The sequence below is a fragment of the Centruroides vittatus genome, unplaced genomic scaffold (genome assembly GCF_030686945.1).
Source record: "Centruroides vittatus isolate TY-2023 unplaced genomic scaffold, ASM3068694v2 scaffold_769, whole genome shotgun sequence".
Classification (NCBI taxonomy): Eukaryota; Metazoa; Arthropoda; class Arachnida; order Scorpiones; family Buthidae; genus Centruroides; species Centruroides vittatus.
Window position 1 is genome coordinate 3,284,497 of NW_027122717.1, and position 23,311 is coordinate 3,307,807.

Below are 23,311 nucleotides of genomic sequence, written 5' to 3' on the forward strand. Positions count from 1 at the left end.
CACAAAATCTATTTTTATTTTGTGAATATAAATTTTATAGGTAGAAAACTATTGTACAATGTTAAAGCCAAAAATTTTGCTGGTGAATGTAATGTAACTATCTGCATATCTGCAACTATCACACAGATGCAATTTATTCCTTCTAGTAAAAATGTCTGAAATGACAAGTCAGTCCAAAGTGCACAAATCCAGTGAATGCTAAGCATGAAGGGATTGTAAGAGCAATAATGAATGATACAGTGATAGTTTTCAAATTTGCATTTAAATATACTGCACAATAATTTTGGAGATAAAATTTGACTAAAAGAGTGTGATATATATCAGGGCTGGCCAAACTTTTCTAACATGAGCCATATATTGCCTGTCAGAAATACAAGAACTGCATTCCCTATTGCAGCGATTCTCAACCTTCTTAGCTCTGTAACCCCCCCAAATAGTAAATATAAATAAAATTAATATTTTGTGACCCCTACCCAAAGGAATAACAACAGTAAGCCTTACTATTACTAATTGAATTTTGACTAATAAATTATATTTTTAAAAATTTACAATATCACATTGCACTAATTTTATACATTTAGAAAATACTGACAGTATAAAAAATGTAATACAACTATTCCTATTATTTTAAGTCGCTGCATTTATAGCGACGGGTATGAACATGCATGTATGATGTGTACATACATGAGCAATTTACAAGTTCCAACTTGACGTGTACGTGCTCTTTGTAATTTGATCTAAGCGTGGAGAAAATTTTAAATGAAAAACAAATGTAACCATCACATTAATTTCTTTTCTTTACATGTGTACTTATTGTAAGTAAAACATTTATAAGTTTATTATAAATGATTTTTTTCTCATGAAATGATTTCATTATTGTCCCCAGGTTGAGAAACACTGCTCTATTGAAACTGTATTTTATACAATAGAGGTGAACTCCTGAATATTTAATTTCTATAATTAGACTGGAAATTCCCCCATTGGGCATGATGGAATAGTTTTTATGAGAAAGTAGAGATTGAATTCAGAAGAGAAGAAATTCAAGAAGAGTTGGTAGTATAAAGTACTAAATTTGTAGAAATATTATCTGTTGTAATAAAGAGCAACAAAACAAAATTTTACCTTAAGTGGATAAAAATAGTAGGAGGTATAGCAAATTCACTTACACACACACAAACAGATGGCCTTTATATTGTATAAATATTTTAATATTTTTTTTTACCAGTTTGTAGATCCTCAAAACATGTACCGTAGTTCTTTTAACATGAAGTAATAGAAGTATAAGATAAAATTGTTCCCTTTTCATTCAAGCTGACTGTATACATTCTTGACACTACTTTTTCACTTCCTCTTTCATTTCTGCCATTTTCCTTTGGAGTACACATAATGATAAGGAATTTCTATATACAAAAGAATTGTGAGCTGCTTTATCAGACAAATTAAGTGCAAAGAAATGAATTAGCTTTGTTGCTTTATTTTGTGCTGTTTTCAGTGCTTCTTGTTCATTAAAAATAAAGTGTGTTGATGAGGCAAGTGAACTGGCAATCTTATTACAGTGTGTTGATCATGCATTGGAAACTAACATTGGCCACATAACTTTGTTTGCACTTACACAGTACATACTTCCACATTGATGTGTATAATATTTTATTCCAATATTTTTCCATATGTATCTCTGGGCCTTTCCAATTTAATTTTTCCTTTGTGACAGCAAGAATTAAATTTACCATCAACTGGGCACTCTTGTGCAAAATGTAGTGATTTACAAAAGTGACATTTGACGAACCACAGTCGTATTTCAACACATTTTCTTCATATAACTGAACTGCCTGTTCTGCTATTAGTACAGGGTGGTTATAATTAAAGTTGCCCTACTCAGATCTGTATAGAGCCCATTCTTGTTGACATATTTTGACAAAACTTGTTTATACATTATATGGATCATAGGGAAAAAGAAAATGCAAAAAAAATATTTAGTTCAAATTTCTACCACTAGAAGAAAAAATGGTGCATGAAGAACAAGAAACACAAAATGAAAACATGCAAAAGGTTTTTATTCAGAACATTTGTTCAATGTGGAATCCTTTTGCTTCAATCATATATTCAAAGCATCTTACAGCACGTTCAACAGTAGCCCGATAGTTTCTTGAGGAATTGCAGCAACATTGTGTGTTATGTTTGCTTTCAATTTGGGCAGAGTCCATATGCCTCCTCTATAGACATGATCTTTCAGATATTCCCACAACCGAAAGTCACATGGATTAAAGTCTGGAGAACAAGACCAGGCATTTGGAAAATTTCTCAAAATTACACAATCATTTCCAAATTTGTCATGAAGCAGTTCCTTCACTTATTGGGCAATATGCGGTGTTGCCCTCATCTTGCATGAAAACAGTAGTCTCTAAATATCTTCGTTTTTGTAAAGCAGGAATGATGTGATGCAGCAGTTCACAGTAATGGGCACCCATTACAGAACACCTATTAGGGGCTTGAGGTGGATCTCCTCAAAGAAAAAGGGGCCAAGAATGAAGTCAGAAGTGACACCACACCAAACAGTGATGTAAGCAGAGTGCTGCTCTTAAGTATCCCATATTCGGTTCTGAGTATTCACTGCTCCGTCTAGGGTGAATGTGTCTCTTCTGACCACAAAATGTTCCATGGCCATGCATTGTCAACAGCTATTCTGGCCAAAAACTGGCAAGCAAACTCTGTGTTGTTCTGGATCTTGAGGGATACCACTAAAATGGATTGCATAAATTTTTCGAACCGTAGACCAAAGAAGAGATAAATCACATGAAACTGCTCGAGCACTTGCCAAAGAATGTTGGGAAGTGTTTGCTCTGTCAATCACAGCAATGGTGACATGCTCCACAATTTCATTTGAAATCCTTTTCTGACCTCTTCCTGGCAATACACCCAACTCTCCAGTTTCTTCAAATTTGGTAATTATCTTTCTCAAACTGTACCCCAACAAGGGCCCTATTCACAAGCATTTCAAGCATCGATATTCTCGCAATGCAGCCGAACCATTACTGCTCCAATAGAACAACTTTACCAGTAAAGCTTGACTTTCTTCTGTAAAGGCATAATAAAGAATGATAATGATAAAGATCATCATCAACTACTAGCTTTTTAAAAAGTTCCTAATTTGCATAGTGTCTGCTGCTTGCACCATTTTTTCACCTAGTGGTAGAAATTTGAACTAAATATTTTTTGCATTTTTATTTTCCCCATGGTCCATATAATGTATATATCAAGTTTCATCAAAATACATCAATGAGAATGGGCTCTACACAGGTCTGAGTAAGGCAACTTTAATTATAACCACCCTGTACAAAGATTGTACAGGGTATTCCAAAGAAATGATTCTTCTTTGAACAATTTTTACTTGGTCCATTTCAAGTCGAGCTTGATGTCATGCTTCTGCAGCCCTTGATGAAGCCATTCTTACTCAATGTCGCTCAAATCGGACTTCACAGCCTTCAGGGGTCTCTGTTGTCCTTATTGTTTTAGATGCAACATTCTATGACAAGGGGATGGAAAAACTCGTCCACAGATATGACAAATGCCTCAATCTTCAAGATGATTATGTCATGTTTGTATCTAACTTTTGGTAATAAATTCATTTTGTTATTTACACTTGTCTTTGTTTTATGGATTGTCGGAGGTTGAAAAAGAAACAGCCTTCGGATAATGGCTTTATGTTTGAGGAAACGCACTACAGTATTATGAGGATGGAATCTGAATTTGACATAAGCTTTTTCATGTTGTTTCTTTGTAGTAAGATAATGCTTTTGCTTCAATTTCCTTCAGAAAGAATATTTAAAAAATGAATTAATTAGTCAGCCAAAACCTGTTTGGGATATTCTCGAAAAAACAATGCAGTCAACTGGTCATCTTCTAAACCTTCTATAAGCTAAGTTCTCACCTCACTGAGAAATAGAATTTGTTGTCTGTAGTATTAATCAATAATTTTATAGTCAGTATAATTCATGTGTAAGAGTTCTTTGGCTGTGAGAAATGATCATATTCATTATTAATTCTTTGCACAGATGGCTGAGCCACCCCTGGCCTCCTTCAAGCTAAAGCCTGACTAATATTTCATAACAAAACATTACCTTATAATTATGTGCGCATATATATATATATATATGTTACAGTAAAAACCCGTTTTTAGTGAAAACATGTTTTAACTAGTTGAAACTAGTTTTTACTGGATGTCATTGTTAAAACTAGAATTTACTGCTAGTCAAAAATAAATTTGAGTTAAAACTAGTTTTAACTAGACAAAACGGTTTTAACAAAATGGCTTAGTAAAAACTGTTTCAACCAAGGTCATTCAGCTAACACGTTCCTATAGTGTATGCTGAATTTCGTATCACTTTAACCCTTTTCCCCCGACATCTTGTTTACGTTTATTTTGCGATCCCTCCTAGGGCAATATAGGTTAGTCAGGCGATATTATTTTAAAAGTTTACCAAAAATCAAATTATCATTATATCTATATGAAAAAAATCACTTACATTTATTAATATCTTTAGTTTTAAATATGATATTTTTCAATGCATTTTATTAGAAAAACTTATATATTATTTTTTTTCTTATATCAGAACTGACACAAAACTTGATAATTTGTAACATTTTGTGAAAATTAACATTGTCTAGTTACATAGTTGTTTGCTGGCACTGAGCCAGAAAGACATATTGAATTGTACAAAACAATATTCTACAACACTTATGCATGTATGTTTATTTGTTGTGAAATTATTGCACATTATATCAAACATTTGGTTGAAATCAAAATTTTATACTGCTATCAACTAATATAATGAATTATTATACTTTATTCACTTCATATCGAACGAGATTATATCTGTTGTTAATAAATTTTACAAAAATCGATATTTACCAAAGTAACAACGAATCAGTACCCTCGAAGTTTTGCTTAAAAAGCCAGGGTACTGATTGATCAGTGCCTTCAGGGACAAAGGGTTAATTAATGTTAATAACACAGACATGTGACCAATATTTTCAATAAATATCCTATTAAATAATACAAATGTTTTAATCCCAATCATCACTTTATTTATTTCCCCCAAACATATTTATGTAGCTAAAATTAGTTTTAACTAATGTTAAAAGTTAAAAAGTTAATGTTTGATTTTAGTTTTACCTAAAATCAAAACATGTACAGCAGTAAATTCTAGTTTTAACTAGACAAAACGGGTTATAACAATGACATCCAGTAAAAACTAGTTAAAACGCATTTTCACTAAAAACGGGTTTTTACTGTAACATACATACTAACAGGGGAACTGTAAGACAAACTATAGGCAAACTAATATAATGTATTTGTTTGTTAGCTGACCCCAGAAAATCAAAAAAATAAAACAAACAAAGATTAATCAAGCAAAAGGAATAAATTTTACACTATTTAATTGTTCAGTTACTGTCATCATATGACAGCAACAAAGAAGCAAGTGATGATGAATCTGTCTTCATACAGATCATCATCTGTGCCATCAAGTACATTTGAGATCAAATACTTTTTAAATGCACAAGTGATGACTTCTCTAAAAATACTTTTTCATGCATGCAGAAACTTATCTGTGGCAGCTTCTAGTGATATTTTTTCAAATTTTCAACTACACAGCATCACCTACTTTACTGACTGCATTAATGATATCAATTCTAAGCCAAGGAACATTTTTTGAACCACAAAAAATAAAAAAATAAAAAAAATTAAAAATTAAAATAAAATAATAATAATAATAAATAAAAAAAGGTTGGCTTGCAATCTGGAATATATGGTAATGGCTCTATCTGTTTTGGAACAATGTGGACATAAGACAAATGCATCTAGTCAAACTGCTTGGCCGGCATAACAAGGTAGTGGTGAAAGTTTGACCATGAAACTTGGAGCAAGTGCTAACTTTGCATTGCTAGAATAACCAGTTTGCAAAGTTCAAGAAGACCATATCCATGGCTGACAGTGTGCATTCAGGTTAGACAAAAACCACTGTTAATTCTCCTGTCAAAATCTTTGCAAGACCAGATGTTGAATGTATCACTCAAACTGCTATTTTGCCTATGGTGTGAGATTTAAGAGATGCTTTGTATATTATTAAACAATTGGACTATATGCAGTTCAGTAAGATTATTACCAATGTGATAGGTATTATCAAAGTGCTTAACAAATAACAAGACAGGACATGTCTATGCAATGTTTTCAGATTTACTATATCATTATTTACTTGTAACTTGCTTTAAAGTTAAGTTTCAAGAAACTAATGAGTAAGACCTTGCTTTAAGGCTTAACCAGATCTTTCAGATTCTTTCTTATAATAATTAGTTCTGCATCAATTAATTTCCTTATAAATACAAACTAAATATTTCTAGGTAATTTATTTTTAAAAATCAACTTTTGTATTGTCAAAAAATTCTTTTTGAATCTCTGTTTATTTTAAAATCTCTACTTTACTATTAATACAGAAAAATATAAGTACACCTTTTTGCTTAAATACATAATTGTAAACAAACAACAGTTGAAAAAAATGGAAGTTAATACTGAAATGTAACATTTAAAACAAAGTAAGAGATGATTCTTATATTTTTTTGAAAAAATTCTATATTACATTTTTAGTATAATTTTCATAATCATACATAGCCATATGAATTTTACATCCTAAACAACATAACCTTGGATAAGAAATCATGTTTTAATAAAAAAGGGAAGAAATGCCTACTCATAAAACAATCTTCTTCTTATATTATCCCTTACACATTAAAAATAAATTATATTTTTAAAAACATCATTATATACATTATTGTGCAAAAGAAAATTAATTTTGTCCTTAAGCAGAAGACTGACTTAGCAATATGACAATAATCACATGCACTTTATGTACATATACAGCTTTGTAAATGTACTGAACAGGCTATGTAAAAATTTCAGGTCATTATTTTATCAAATAAATATTACTCACTATGAATTTGTAGACTAGAATCTCATGGATTACAGACTCAAATTTGAATGGGCTGACAAATTTAGCTTTGTGCAAAAGCCTTTATGTATTTTTCTTTTTACATAGTTAACAATTGGTCATCACGTTCTTCTTCTTCTCTATCTAAGCAGTCGTCTATTCCTCTATATGCCTGAGACTGGTGTCTCGAACCACAACGGCAGAGAAAATCACATCCATCCTAAACACATTTAAATGTTGTTAAATGTTTAATGGTTTAAAAACTCTGCTTTTTCTTTACATTTAAACTTACCTCGTCTACTACTACTTTATCAATTAATAGGACTTATTATACTGGATTTATGGATGCAGCAATTAGGTCTTACAGATCAGAAATAATATTGTTTATTTAAATCACCTGAACACACACACTTTAACATTGGGTTTTGGACCTGTTTGTCCCTCATCAGCAGGCATTTAAAAGACATTTTATACAATTAAAATAAATTTTGCTGCAATCATAAATAAACATAAAATTCCCAACAATAATACAATAAAATTCTTACAAATTCTGGGTTTTTAAACACATTTCTAATTCCGAGCATATTCAAAGTCAATATTAACCAAATAATTCTATACATATTCCTGTCTTTTAAAACACAAATAATTAAATTAAATAAATTTTTTTAGTTTAAAACTTAAAACCAAAAACTTACATCATTGATATTTCACGTTCACTTAAACTTCACCCCAATCCGTTCCAATCCTTCCTTTTATACGTCTCCCCCTCTCTTCCGTCAATGATTCCTCTCCATGATTGGTGTATCTCTCTTCCGGTATTTATTCTATCCATTTGTTTAATTATATTGATGTGTTTGTATCAATTTCGCAATCTTTTGAATTACAGTGTTCAGCCGCTGCTGAATTTGCATATTTTCCTTTAATTACTCAAATATGTTCACTTCATCTTATTTTTAATTTTCATTTTGTTTCACCAATATATGTTTTTTTTTTTTTTTTTGGTTACAACTACAATTAAATGAATACACCATATCTTTTTCTTCTGTTATGTCGTATTTTTCTTCATTTCTATAACAGATATTTTTTAGTTGAATTTATTTTTTCCGGTGTTAAATTAATTCTACTTCTTACTGCTTTTTTAATTCTTTCAAATGACTTTGGAACATACCTTAATTTAACAAATTTTTTCTCTTTATCCAGTAATTTTAATTGTTTATCATTTTCCTATCCATTTATTCAGTAAGTATTTTAGATAAACATTTGAATTATTTCTTCTTCTTCTTGTTTCTGTGTTTCAGTCTTGCTTGTTCTTTGTCTTATTTTATTCATATACATTTAAAAATATGTTATAATTCATACTAACCGGAATGACTGATTTATAATTAAACCTATACAAATTCCCAAAATAATTAAACTTATTTATAAAAAAATACGTTATCGTCTTTTAATTGTTATATCTAGATAGTTTATGCTATTCTGTTTTTCTTTTTCTAGTTCAAATTTAATATTTTTTTTTATCTTATTAGCCTTTTTTATAATTATATTTTCATTTGTTTTTCTTTTATCAAAAATTATTATATGGTCATCAACATACCTGTTGTAAAATTCAATGCCCTCTATATTTCTAATCTGTTCATCAATTTGTATCATTGATATTTCAGCCAGTTTTGGACCTATGCATGTTCCCATAGGTATTCCTTCCAATAGGTATTTAATATAAGGGTAAAAACACAAAATTCCTGTTAACTATAGACCTCTAATAGATGTTAGAAATTATATATATTACAATTTAGAAAAATATTTAAAACATAAATTAAATTCATTAGAAGTATCTAGATATAGCATAAAGAACGTAGACGAATTACTAAAAAATTTACAAAATATTACAATTTATGAAAATATGTATTTAATATCACTAGATGTTGTAAATATGTACCCTAGCATTTCAATTGAAGATATAGAAACTTCTTTAATAAAAATGAAAGTGCCAAATTAGATAATTAAATCATGTTTAATTATAATCAAAAACAATTATTTTCAGTTCGATAAAAAATTCTACACCCAAACAGAAGGAATACCTATGGGAATATGCATAGGTCCAAAACTGGCTGAAATATCAATGATACAAATCGATGAACAGATTAGAAATATAGAGGGCATTGAATTTTACAACAGGTATGTTGATGACCATATAATAATTTTTGATAAAAGAAAAACAAATGAAAATATAATTATAAAAAAGGCTAATAAGATAAAAAAAAATATTAAATTTGAACTAGAAAAAGAAAAACAGAATAGCATAAACTATCTAGATATAACAATTAAAAGACGATAACGTATTTTTTTATAAATAAGTTCAATTATTTTGGGAATTTGTATAGGTTTAATTATAAATCAGTCATTCCGGTTAGTATGAATTATAACATATTTTTAAATGTATATGAATAAAATAAGACAAAGAACAAGCAAGACTGAAACACAGAAACAAGAAGAAGAAGAAATAATTCAAATGTTTATCTAAAATACTTACTGAATAAATGGATAGGAAAATGATAAACAATTAAAATTACTGGATAAAGAGAAAAAATTTGTTAAATTAAGGTATGTTCCAAAGTCATTTGAAAGAATTAAAAAAGCAGTAAGAAGTAGAATTAATTTAACACCGGAAAAAATAAATTCAACTAAAAAATATCTGTTATAGAAATGAAGAAAAATACGACATAACAGAAGAAAAAGATATGGTGTATTCATTTAATTGTAGTTGTAACCAAAAAAAAAAAAAAAAACATATATTGGTGAAACAAAATGAAAATTAAAAATAAGATGAAGTGAACATATTTGAGTAATTAAAGGAAAATATGCAAATTCAGCAGTGGCTGAACACTGTAATTCAAAAGATTGCGAAATTGATACAAACACATCAATATAATTAAACAAACGGATAGAATAAATACCGAAAGAGAGATACACCAATCATGGAGAGGAATCATTGACGGAAGAGAGGGGGAGACGTATAAAAGGAAGGATTGGAACGGATTGGGGTGAAGTTTAAGTGAATGTGAAATATCAATGATGTAAGTTTTTGGTTTTAAGTTTTAAACTAAAAAAATTTATTTAATTTAATTATTTATGTTTTAAATGACAGGAATATGTATAGAATTATTTGGTTAATATTGACTTTGAATATGCTCGGAATTAGAAATGTGTTTAAAAACCCAGAATTTGTAAGAATTTTATTGTATTATTGTTGGGAATTTTATGTTTATTTATGATTGTAGCAAAATTTATTTTAATTGTATAAAATGTCTTTTAAATGCCTGCTGATGAGGGACAAACAGGTCCAAAACCCAATGTTAAAGTGTGTGTGTTCAGGTGATTTAAATAAACATTATTATTTCTGATCTATAAGACCTAATTGCTGCATCCATAAATCCAGTATAATAAGTCCTGTTAATTGATAAAGTATTAGTAGATGAGATAAGTTTAAATTAAGATAAGGACACAAAGGCATATTAACTAAACTCTGCTTTTTCATTTATTAAAATTAGTCAAAAAATACTTACAGCTTGTAAATTACCAAAATCTTGCCAAAATGAATAATTTGGAATTTGCTCTAATCCTTTGGCTCCTACCACTATTCGGTGATATAATAATCCAAACAGAAAATATAAACCGGTAGAACTGAAAAATCTGTTTAAATGAAAACAACATTTAATCATAAATGCTTAATAATTGCTACTCACTGAATAGTACAGAATAGTACAGTAAATTCAGCTTAAACAACCTTTGTAGGTCCAGAACAAAACTTCAAATGTGAAATAATATACTGACTAACATTTGAATCAATACTGATCTTCATCAGATCATTTATAGTCTATAAATGGAATATGTCAAAAAAACATGTTACAAAAATTTAAGATTAACATAACTATTTTTTATATTATGTAACAATGTAAGATTTTTTAATAAAACTTACAGGTGTTTTGAAAACAAAATAATTAATACATAAAATATGCCATAACAAAAAATTTAGTAAATAAAACACACATTCAATATTGAAAAAAGTTGCCAGGCCTAAGATTTTTTCTTTTAACTATCATCATCTAATATTTAGCAACAGTGGTTCTAGGCAATTTATTATATATTTTTTTAAATTTGCATTTTATTTACTACATTTTTTTTTATTATGGCATATTTTATGTGATAACAAACAAAAAGAAACTACTCAACATCAACCAACCTCCAGCAATTAACCATTGCACGAACATTTTCATCTATTTTCAGGTGGAATATTACGATTCTATGATGAAATTCTTCATTTCAAATCGCAAGCACCTAGTAGTTGTGGCACCTGTCTATTGGTGGATGCATATGATGTCATAAAATATGCATCAACAGGAACGTCATCAGTTAGGTGTTGATGATTGTAAAACTTCCAAGCCAGTGGGAACAACTCCATATCTTTGTGGTTGATGGTGCATTTCAGTGTGTACAATTCAAAATGAAGAATTTCATTGTAGAATTGTAATATTCCACCTGAAGATGTCTACTTTAAGGTAGATGAAAATGTTTGTGCAATGGTTTAATTGCTGAAGTTTGGTTGACATTGTGTTTTTTGATTGCTTGTATATCCAGTATTGTGTTGTCATCAAACTTTTATGTAGTAATTATTTTATCAAAATTCCTATGTTTTATAAAAAATTTTAATTTTTTTTTCATATTATATAATTATATATATCACACACTCAATGTTTATGGACGTCAGTGTTTGGGAATTCAATCATTCATGATTGGAAATTTACGCATCAAAATTTCAACTTTTGTAAAAGCTTTGTGACAAACTTTTGTGACAACCTTTGAGGAAATGGGGCGTTACATACTACTGTAAATTGAGTGACACTGCACAAACTAGTTATTCTTTTTTTGCAATAATTTTAGATAGTTAAGCCCAAACTATTTTTAAACTAAATTTAAAAAGTAAAAATACATTAAAATTCCACATGATACTAGTTTACTTCATTAAATAATCACTGTACAAACCCATTCATATGGTATCTGTCATATGTTATATTACTGTTTTATTTATTTTTCCTTTTGACTAAAAATGATTTTTGCAGCACTATAAACCATACAGTATATTTATTTAATAAAACTGTTCATTTTCTGAAAATTTTTTAAAACAGCAGTAATACGTAAAGTCTTGGAACAAATTACAAATTTAACATTGAAAACGGAATTCAAAGTTGAGAATTTGATGTTCATGAAGGATTACTTGATCCCAATTATTTACAGACATGGCTATTTATACACACAGTATGTATACGCAATTGACTATTTATACATATATTTCTACAATACATATTCTACTATATATTTCTACTATACATTCTATATGTCAGACGATTGCAGCAGGCTCCATTTTTGCCAGCTGTTACTAGAAATTTAGTTCAAAAGAAAACTGTTTTAATTTTTTCTAGTTTCTAATTTTCATTAACCACAAATAGCAAACAGTTCATTGTAAACACAAAAGACAATCCAGATTTCAACATACAATTTGCTGGATTACTTGACATTTTCACCAATAAGGATGCATCCAAAAGGAGGCTTTTGGGTGCGGCATCACAACTAGTATAATTAATTAATACTCACTAAGCCCAACAAGTCCAAAGCATCATCATCGGAAGCAGCAATGGTTAATGAATTGCTACTAGATCATTCTGGTAGAAAACATATTTTTATACATACATACATACATATTTATACATATATTATATATTTCTTTGTGTCAGAAAAGTGTTTGAGTTTGTTTTGATCAAAATGGCCGTTCATGCAGAGTTACTCACAGAAATGAATTATATAATCGAATATAATTAGGATATCAATAATTGAAATTTAGGATATCCTAAATTATAAACAACATTAAAACTGTCATCTTTACGTCATGGCTTTAAAAGGGTTAAATAGTCAATCGAGTATACATACTGTATGTATAAATAGCCAAACAAGTATACATACTGTATGTATAAATAGCCACTTTGATTATTTACTAACACGAGGAGAGCAGTGTATATTAGTTTTAAATTTCTGTAACATATCCTTCTACACATTGTTTGTAGAATGTAAATGACCTGATGAAGATCAGTATTGATTGAAAACATTAATTTTGAAAAAAATATATATATTGTAATGTTTTGTTTTGTTTTGGATCTACAAAGTTTATTTAAGCTGTATTTACTATATTACTTTAATTATTTTAGTAAAAAAAAAAAAATCACAAAATAGTACAGTAAAATAGTAATATTGAATTCCTTCTGAATTAATTTTAAGCAAAAGAATGGAAAGTTTGCTTGGATTTGCACATAACTACTACTCAAAAGTGAAATTGCAACACTACAAAGGAATGCGTGTGGCCACAAGTAAATTGCAGAACCAGTAAAGGTAACAGAGATAAGCAAATTATTAAGTTTGCATACACATTGAGTCTTGTAGTATACAGTTTCTGACTATAAAGACCAGTATCCTGCTTGGGCTGTAAACTATCAGGACAGTTCACAGTAGCTAAACTAAAGTGTAGAAAATGTCTCAGAGATGATAGCAAGCTGAATACCATGTTAATGGCTGGAGAACAAAACTGTATCTTGGTTTGTCAACGTGCACAGTTCAGGAGTGACATGAGTACCATCCAGTGATGTATGACAAGGTGGACACAGGAAGCATGCCAGAGAGAGTGGATAGCACCAGTGCATGACAGACCACACAGACTGGCAGATTTGCTGAATGGGCCCAATGCCATTTGGATGTCATATGCCATGGCAAATAGGCCATCAGGAGGACCTATTTGCCATGGCATATGACATCCAAAACCACCTGTTGCTATCAACGGATGCATCTGCTTCTACCCATTTGCAACAGACATGAAGTCAGGCTGCATGCATGGCAACCAGAAACCAGGGTGCACCATACCATGGTGTCATTGTCATTACAACTGACCACTGAATGGCATCAGGTATTGTTTACAGTTGAATCCCACTTCTATGGAGGAATAACAGCTGTGGACAGGTATGGTGGTATCCCAGAGAATGCTACATGCCAGCCCTTTTTTGATGAGTGTCACACTGGTCCCACACCAGGCGTATTGGTTTAGGGAGATATCGTATTCAATCAGTAGACAGTCCTGGTGCACATTTCCAGTATGCTAACAGGGGAGTACATCATACAAATTGTTTGACCATTGGTGCAGACTGCACCCAACATAGTGTTCCAACAAGACAATGCCTGACCACATATTGCATGATAAACCCTCACCAGCCTGAACGGAATTCACATCCTTTCCTGGCCAGCAGCCTTGCCAGATCTCTCTCCCATTGAACACCTGTGGAACTCATGAGGTGCACCAGAACTACTGCCACATACTGTAGATGACATGCGTGCTGCAGTGGACACAGCTTGGCAAAGGATACCTCAGGCAACCATTAATTGATAGTATGCCTCACCATATAGTGGCCTATATAGCTGCCCATGGGAGGAGAGCATATTCATTACTGAACAAACAGGTGTCTGTTGCATATATGTATTTGTTCTTTTAATCATTTGTATATCTCTGTCATTCCTACAATTTGTGCAATGTGCATGTGGCTTTGCATATTTTTAATACATGCCAGAATGAAATGATGAAATGTGTTTACACAAATGAAACTGAAATCAAGACTGTAGTCTTAGTTTCAGTTTCATTTGTGTAAACACATTTCTACAGTAGCAGTAAAGTCTACTGTATCTCCACTTTTGACTTCATTTGTGTAAGCAAATTTCTTCATTTTGGCACATATTAATAGTTGTCCTGTAAATTTATGTATTTTTAATGTAATTTGTTCTAAAAAATTAAAATTTGAAAATTTGTATAAAAATTTGCAATTAATTAATATATTTTGATTAACATTCATTTGTAATCACTTTTGATGATGATATTTTGGAATATCAAAAACATTCAAGCTATAAAAATATTGTTTATTTAAAAAGAAAAACAAAGTTTTTTTGGTGTTAAATAAACAATTATTAAGTTAATATTTTGTGATGTATGCTTTGCCCACTCTATTTCACAATAAAACAGTACAATTATCAGTCCTGAAAACATAATATCTACAAAGAATTTCACAAAAAAAGAATTAAATATTAACAATGTTCAATAAATAAATGATATCAACAACACTTAAATTTTTAAATTCATATGAAGAAAAATCTAGTTTAGATAAGTAATGTGTATATTAAAAATAACTGCATTTTCTTGACATATAAATCAAGGAAAAGTGTATACAATTTGTTTTAAAAGGATAAATTCTTAATACATACATGATACAGAAAATACTTCCAAAACTTAATACATCTTCCTTTTTAGGACAAATTTTTGCAGTTTTTAATTCAAACTGATAAAAACAGAGTTCTTTATCAAATTCTCTTCTTTCTTCCACAAATCTAAATTCATCCTAAGTACATAAAATAATATATATTATTTTAAAATTATTATTAAAAATTATTTATAAACATAGTTAAATCTCAATAACTGATCACCCACAGTCTGGACAAATAGTCACATTTTGCCAGTTTTCTCAATCTTCCATAGATGCTAATATAATTATATTTCCATTAATTTGTTACTACATCCATTATATATCCAATTAACTGTCAGAATTTTCTATACCCATTTTTTACTAAAACAGAATAATACTCTTTCTCAAAAAAGCAAATGACTGAAAATGAGGATCCTTTTTACTTTTAAATTTCTTCCACCTTGTGGGCACTAAAAGCTTTTTTTATGCCCATCATGAGTTTAACTAGGCCATAGGTAGTGGGGGGAATAGAACCTAATGTATTTCACTCAATTTACCCATGGCTTCAAATTCTGGGTCAATACAAAAATTAACATTTTCCCAGAGTAACAGAATAATATTTTTACCACTTCAGTCATCCAACTGCCATATTCCAGTACTTCATTATAGAAACTGATGCATTCTTGTTATTCACTCTTGACTTTCTGTGTGCATTCTTTAGATGATATCAATAACAAATCTAAGTCTTTGTCCATTATATTATTTCTTTTTTCTCTATATTATTTTTTTAGATGCTCTTATTAGTGATATAGAATAGATACAAAGTTACAATGACATATGTGGCAAATAAGACATCTACATTTGAAAGTGTCTTTTTGTGCACCCTGGCTTTTCCTCCTCTCCTCTTTAAATGTTCTTTTTTTAACAGAAATTATAATCCCTTATATGTTTAAAGTATGATTAGAAAAATTTGATTACCTTGACATATTTTCAGTGTTCTTATGCCAACTTTCTTTCAATAATATCTGGTAACATGTCATAGTAAAGTCCTCTGGCTAAAATGTAGCAATGGGTATGTGATTTTCAACTTAAAAGATTTCATTAATCTCTGTAGGAAATTAAACTAATAACGTTTTTGTGGTTTGATTTTTTAAACTATGTTAAATAATTTCTAAACAAAACAAAGCATTGCGGCAGTTGGGTATAAAAATAAAAAATTATCAAATTTTGAGAAATGTAAATAAGAAAATAAATATAATTTTAATAGATTTGAATAAACATATTTATATAATACAATAACTGTATATTTTGCATATGCAGAAAAAGTATTGCACCTCTAGTAGCAACTCCTACTCAGAATAATTTTTGTCTAGTTAAATAGTCACTCCACTTAACTGGCCAGTATTTCCTAATCCTGCAAATAACCAGTTATTGAGGTTCCACTTTATATTTATTACATATGTAATAATAATACAGTAGACCCCCACTATAACACAGGTTCATATAACACAAATTCGTATAACACGGCGAAAAAATTGCAATTGTGTTTGTATAACACGCTAAAAGAGACTCACGGTAAAACTTCATCACCAGCTCGTGTTGCGACAGGATTGGTCGAGTCTGGACCAATAGCGGATATTGCACAAACCGTTGAGTTTAAATGAGCAGCAGACCTACTTAAAACCATTTATTATTTAACGGCCATAAAAATTATATTTATATTAATGATGTCTCCAAAGTTCAGCAAATTTTTCGCAGAAAAATAACTTCCCAGGAAACACGTGCCCACCGTTCGATGAGCCGTGCTGCAACGAAAACAAGCTTAAGCAATGGTGTCGTTGAACGGTGCACACTCAGTAAGTAATCCTACAATTTTTTGTTTATAGCATAGTTTATATGGATTATTCCCAAAAAATTATACATGATTTGGAAATGTTGAGTCAAATTAGTCTAGAATCGGTTAATTTTATGGAAGAAAACCTTTCAAACAGCTGTAGCCCCTAAACTGCACACGTGCCGGGCTGTGATTGGCTCATGTATTTAAGTGACTCATACAACACAGAATTCATATAACACAGAACGTATCTACCGTGTTATAGAGGGGTCTACTGTAATAATAATTTGAAAACATGATCCACTGATGAGGCCTGATAATATTGGCGAAATGCATTTGGATAAAGGGGAAAAAGTATAATAAACGTTTTTAAATTGTTAACCATTTATGTTGTAAATTCTTTGAAGTTGGTGCTGATAGAATGTTGTTTTTTTTTTTACTTGAAGACTATTTTCTGAATTTTTAATTCTTTAATTATAGTTATATATTTAAATTACAGTACATAACTGATCCCATTGCTTAATTTAATTTATATTTTAAATAATAGAATTTTGCTTTTATAATTAATTATTAGATTTACGTAAATAAACAACAACTAACCCGTTACATATAAAGATCAACAACTGCTGAATTATCGGGCTAGCAAATGACTATAGTAATATTAATAATTAAAGTTAGGCGTTAGTAGCCTAACTTTAATTGCTACTAGAGTTAGGCGTTAGGCGCCATCTCTTGCTAAATTTAATAATTAGAATTTTAATTAAATAATTTAAATAAATTTAGGCCTAACTGGAAGAAAAGAAATCGGCCCGAAGCGGGATTCGAACCCGCAACTTCTGCTATCCGTGCAGACACGTTACCAGTTACGCTACCCGGACCTTCGGTCCGATCCTCCGACTATAGCCATTTGCTAGCCCGATAATTCGGCAGTTGTTGATCTTTATTAGATTTACATTAATCATACCACAATTTAGATTTTGATATACTTACTGTGGTTGCAGATTCATCACATATGATCATAATATCAGTTAAACGAGGTTTGTGTGTGCAATGAGCAATATAATTATTTCCACCATAATACTGTAATGATATCCATACACCTAAAATGAAAAATAATTTAAAACTTACTTTACAATGTGGTCTCTCAAATTGTGATTTGCTGATCTGCCATAATACATTTACAATGCAAAATTAAATTCATTCAAAAATAACCATATTTAAACATGATCATAGAACAAAAAATGCTTAAAGATGTCATTTTGTATAAATCTTTTTTAATATTTTAAGAAATTTATATTAAAAAAGGAAAAATTAAATAAATTAATTAAGTAAAAATTGAATTATGAATCAGCAATCAATGGCAAAAGCTAATTAACACTGAATCTATTAGCATTTTAAGACCAATCAAGAAGAAGTAAAAGTGAGGAGCTGATAAATAAACTAATGAATTTCAAGTCAATATCAAACTGGACAATATAAAACCAAAAACAACAAGCAATCATTTATTGTGACATTGTCACAATGCTGGGCTACAATTTTTAATCATATTTAATTTAAATATGCTCTCCACCTCAAATTAGTAGTGGCTTGCCAATGTACATCATACTTTTCCTTAACAATACAGTTGTGCCAGTCATCTATCAAACATCTTTCAGGGGAAAATTTTTGAATTGAAATAATGTGACTTCTGGTTTGCATTGAAGTTCATATATAGTTAATTGGGAGCTCCTGTCCCTAAGGTTTTCATATCTGGTTTCATTCTTCATCTAACTAACTTCATTTTCAAGATTAAGGAAAGATGGACAGAAGGATGACAATGGGAATTTATAGGTCTGCAATTTTTTCAAATTGCATCCCAAACATACCTTTTTAATCCAGCAATTATTTTAAACACAAAACCAAAAATGTTATCTTAAATAGTCATGATCAGGTTCAAATGATCAATAATAATGAATTCTAGAATGGCTGATCATTCAAACCTGATCATGGCTATTTAAGATCAATGTTCCCTCTAAGTTGCGTGGCTGAGCACTGCTCAAATTGTTGCCATGCACGAGAATTTATGTGCCGCACAGGTGAGCATGCACACTGATTTGAATTGTTGTTTACTTATTTCTCACTCTGTCTGCAATATGATTATTGCTACATATATTTTGATTAAATACATTAAATCATTGACAAAAGATAATATTTTGTATGGAAGTATGTTTTAAAATGAATTTTAATCTCTACTTTATAATTAATTATTTTAATTTCTATAGGAAAAAATAAGATTTTATATGTATATGCCCAGAAAAATGTTTTGCTCAGAATCTGCTCAGCAAAAATTTTTTTTGCTCAGGGAAGTATATGTTCTGCTCATCTACAAAAAAAATTAGAGAGAACATTGTTTAAGATAAACACAATATAAATATTTTTGACTAACAATGAATTAATACAAAAATAATTATTATTTAAATGTATTTAAACAATAATGAAATTTTAAATCAAACTATCTAGAAAATATATATTATTTAACTTTATCCCCTCCACAAATTTATGATGTATAATTTGTTATTACATCCAAAAAAATTCACAACTCTTAAGACTTCTTTTCCTTTCCCAGCTGGTATAAAATTATAACAATGTGTTTGGATCAATAAATTTCAACCCCTCCTGGTTTTTTTCATTTCTCAACATTGTGAACACTTCAGAAGCCCAAAATGTAAAAACCTCTTACAAAATAGTGTATGTGTGTGTTGACATTTTATATTATATCTCAGGACTAGACAAACCAAAAATTTTGAAAATTTGGCAGGGCTATTTCTGTGTATGGATGTAGTTAAATTTTGGTGATTAAAAGTCAAAGGAGTGAGGAGAGATCATGGATCAGATTTAATGAAAATTTTACTTGTGTTTGGCATTTATGATTTTTTTAAAAGTCACCCTTACCCCCAAAATAGGGCTTTTGCTTTTTTTTATAATGATTAATAATATAAAAAAATTATTCTTTAATAAAATCTCATACAATTCTGTATGGTGTTATGTATTATCTTGAGCCATATTCTTAGTGTTTTTTTAAACTTAAATATTCTGAATAATTCTATGGCAATACAAATGAACAGGGTCTAATCGTAATAGAAAAGTCCACAAAACCTTTGTGTTACTTAAATATTCTTTTTTTTTTAGAAATAGAGAAACTTCTTGTAATTCAACAAATTATTTAAATTTTATATCCTAGTATAATACAAAAATTATTAGACTTCCTTTCTGGTCTCCTTAACCTCCCATTCAAATATCAGGAAAGTCAAGAGAACCATTGCCAGTTTTCCTTTTAATATATTGTGCTAATAAATTATGTATTGTATGTTTGATGGTGCAAATATACCAGGCTAAAATCTATAGTCTTTGTGGATAAAAACCATTCCTATCAATTTTAAAGTGCTTCTTCATACTCCGTTAGTGCTTTGAATAATTTTCTTTGCTTTCTAAGATTAAATAACAGAGTTAATACAATACATTTTTTTTCCTTCAAAATTTACAGAAATTAGTATTTAATATGAAATATTTATCTTATATCTCAATATTCTTATATCTGATAACTATCCATGACCACAGATAAAACAGATGTGTTTCTTCTATAAAAAATAACTATTACTACTAATGATATACTTAAATTTTATCCTAAATTGTTTAATAAAATAATATAACATTTCTGGCATTTACTAGAAATCAACAGAGGTCTCAAAAATTTTTATATGTAATATAATAAATACATAAAAATAATCTCAATACTTACTCCCACCCATAACTTCTGTGTTATTAATTAATCCAAGACTGTAAATGGTGTCATTATCTTTGGTAATCTGGATAGCCCCAGACATTGGATCTTGAGAACTAACTCCTTTACAAATACCAACTTTGTAAATATAACTAGCCTTGTCTTTTTCATTTACATATTCAGTTGTATGTCTAATAAAGAAAAACAATTAATTTTATAAAATAATTATTTCATTTTACTATTGACTTATGTAATTAAGTTATATAATTGCAGAACCTCTGAGAACAAAACCTCTCAGAGAGATGATTTTTGCCACCCCTCTGAGGTTTTGTTCTCAGAGGGACATATGATCTAATACATTTTCTGCAAAGTGGTTCAAATAAAAATGTTTTCTTACTTTACATGTTGCCTTATTAACCTCATTTTACATCTACACATGGTTACTATTAAAGTGGTAATTATTGTAGAAATTAGAAACTTTTGTTCCTTTTTAATGAACTCTTTTTCATTCACATAATTTGACAACCAGCTGATCTAATACTCTTTGCTATGGGTTGATTATCTAATTAACATTTTATATAGCAAATTATTCTATATTTATATAAGTATATAAGTTATAAAATGAAATATTTCAAATCAGAAAAAAATAATTTAAAATCACACATCTACAGTCTAAATAATGAATGAATTTATAACTTATTAAAATTTAAAATATTTAATTCTAATATTTTTTAGATTTTAATAAATATTTTAATATAAATAATTTAATTCTATATATCCTAATTGAATTTAATAAAACAAAAATATCTTATACAGACAGTCTCTGTGTTAAGAATACTTGACTTACAGATAACTCACACTGCTACAAAGCTTGTAAATTACAAGCTTTGTAGCAGCTTAAAAAAATATTAATTAAATACAAGGGTTTGGAATAATGACTGTATGCACTAGTTTGAGACTTATAAACACTCCATGTGGATACTGCAGTTTGTTGACTTGAGTTCAGTTTGTCTCGAATCACTGTGCTGTTATTGTTGACAGTAAATACCAACCTTATATATATGTTGCAACTACGGTTTCTGTAACGGGATCTCGGCTGTTTTTTAATATGGGAAATATCCCAGAAAATTCTTCTCATCCTGGGAAATCCCACAAATTTCTTAAAAGTTACTTACTTTGTGTCAAGGTTGAAGAAATTTTTCAAATAGAAAGTATAATTAACTCAAACTGTCAGAATACATTTGTATTTATTAATTTTAAGCATGCTTATTAGTTTTTTAAATTTTTCCTTGTTATGTCATGTCACAGATTGTTAATAATTAATATGTAGCCTATTTGTGGCAGGACTGAAATTCTTTACTTATCAGAACCCGTAATATCTTGAATAATTATTATGAAAGCCAAATAAACTGCCAAATTATTGGGCTATAAGCTTGATGCTGCTATTAAAACAGCTGAGATAGACAAACCAAGAATACTAAAGAGCAAAAAAGTACTGCAATGCATCTCAAAAATACACTACAAATCTTCAAGGCTACAGGTGAAAAAATACATAACATCTGTCTTCTCTTAAATTCATTAAAGACGATTCCACCCACATCAATCGACTGAATCAGAAAGGACATTCTCAGTAGCAGGACTTTTCATTACTAAAATAAGAACCAGATTGAGGAATAGGAGTATCATCATTGCTTTTTAAAATCTTCTTATAAAAATTTACAATATTTTGTATTGTTTTATTTAAAAAACAAAAATTACATTCTAAGTTAGACATTTGATCTAAGTTCATATTTTCTTTAAATTTTCAACTCAATTCAAAGACATTTATTTTTTTTTGTTGTAAGCAGTTTCCAACAAACTTTAATAAATTTTTTCTATTTGTGAAAATTTCTTCATAATTCAAAGGTAATTTCTAATACATATTTTATACATCATCATCATTATTATTATTTTGGAAGTTGTAGGATGTATTAAATTACTTAAAAATGAAAAAATAATTATATTCAATAAACAGTAAAAAAACATTACAGATGGATACTAGTCCAATCTTCACTGTTTGCCATGTCCAATCACCAGGAACAACTATTTCCATTGCTGAGACAACCTTTCTTTAGAGGCTATGCCTCTGCACAAATATGTAAAACAGTTTAAAATGTTAATTATATTCAATTTCAAGGTTTATTTTATATCTTAAAAATAATTAATTATATCCTGGGAAACAGATCACTTTTTCTCGAAATCCCGGGACATGTGAAGGACCGGGAAATGAGAAACCCTAGTTCCAACTTATTTACAAATTCAACTTAAAGACAGACTTAGGAATGAAACTCATTTGTAACTTGGAAACTGTCCATACTCAATAACAACATAAAAGCCAAAGGTGCATGTGAAAAGCAATTAGGAGAATGAG

At 29.5% G+C, this 23,311-nt stretch overlaps 1 protein-coding gene across 3 annotated transcripts in view; it reads right to left on the reverse strand.

The window, feature by feature from the left end:
- The window catches only part of LOC136989770 (cation-dependent mannose-6-phosphate receptor-like), a 213,176-nt gene that overhangs the window by 183,429 nt on the left and 6,436 nt on the right, over positions 1-23,311 (reverse strand). The window contains exons 2-6 of one of the 3 annotated variants that reach the window (XR_010882955.1): positions 20,920-21,092; positions 18,132-18,241; positions 15,330-15,463; positions 10,547-10,673; positions 6,784-7,203 (exon numbers count right to left, since the gene is read on the reverse strand). Coding sequence is in view for 2 of the 3 variants with exons in the window: in XM_067288031.1 (XP_067144132.1) it covers positions 7,084-7,203; positions 10,547-10,673; positions 15,330-15,463; positions 18,132-18,241; positions 20,920-21,092 (664 nt within the window). In the remaining variant the exon portion in view is untranslated. Of the gene's footprint in view, positions 1-6,440; positions 7,249-10,505; positions 10,674-15,329; positions 15,464-18,131; positions 18,242-20,919; positions 21,093-23,311 lie in introns of those variants that run through there. The other 2 variants (XM_067288031.1, XM_067288032.1) reach the window with 2 other exon arrangements.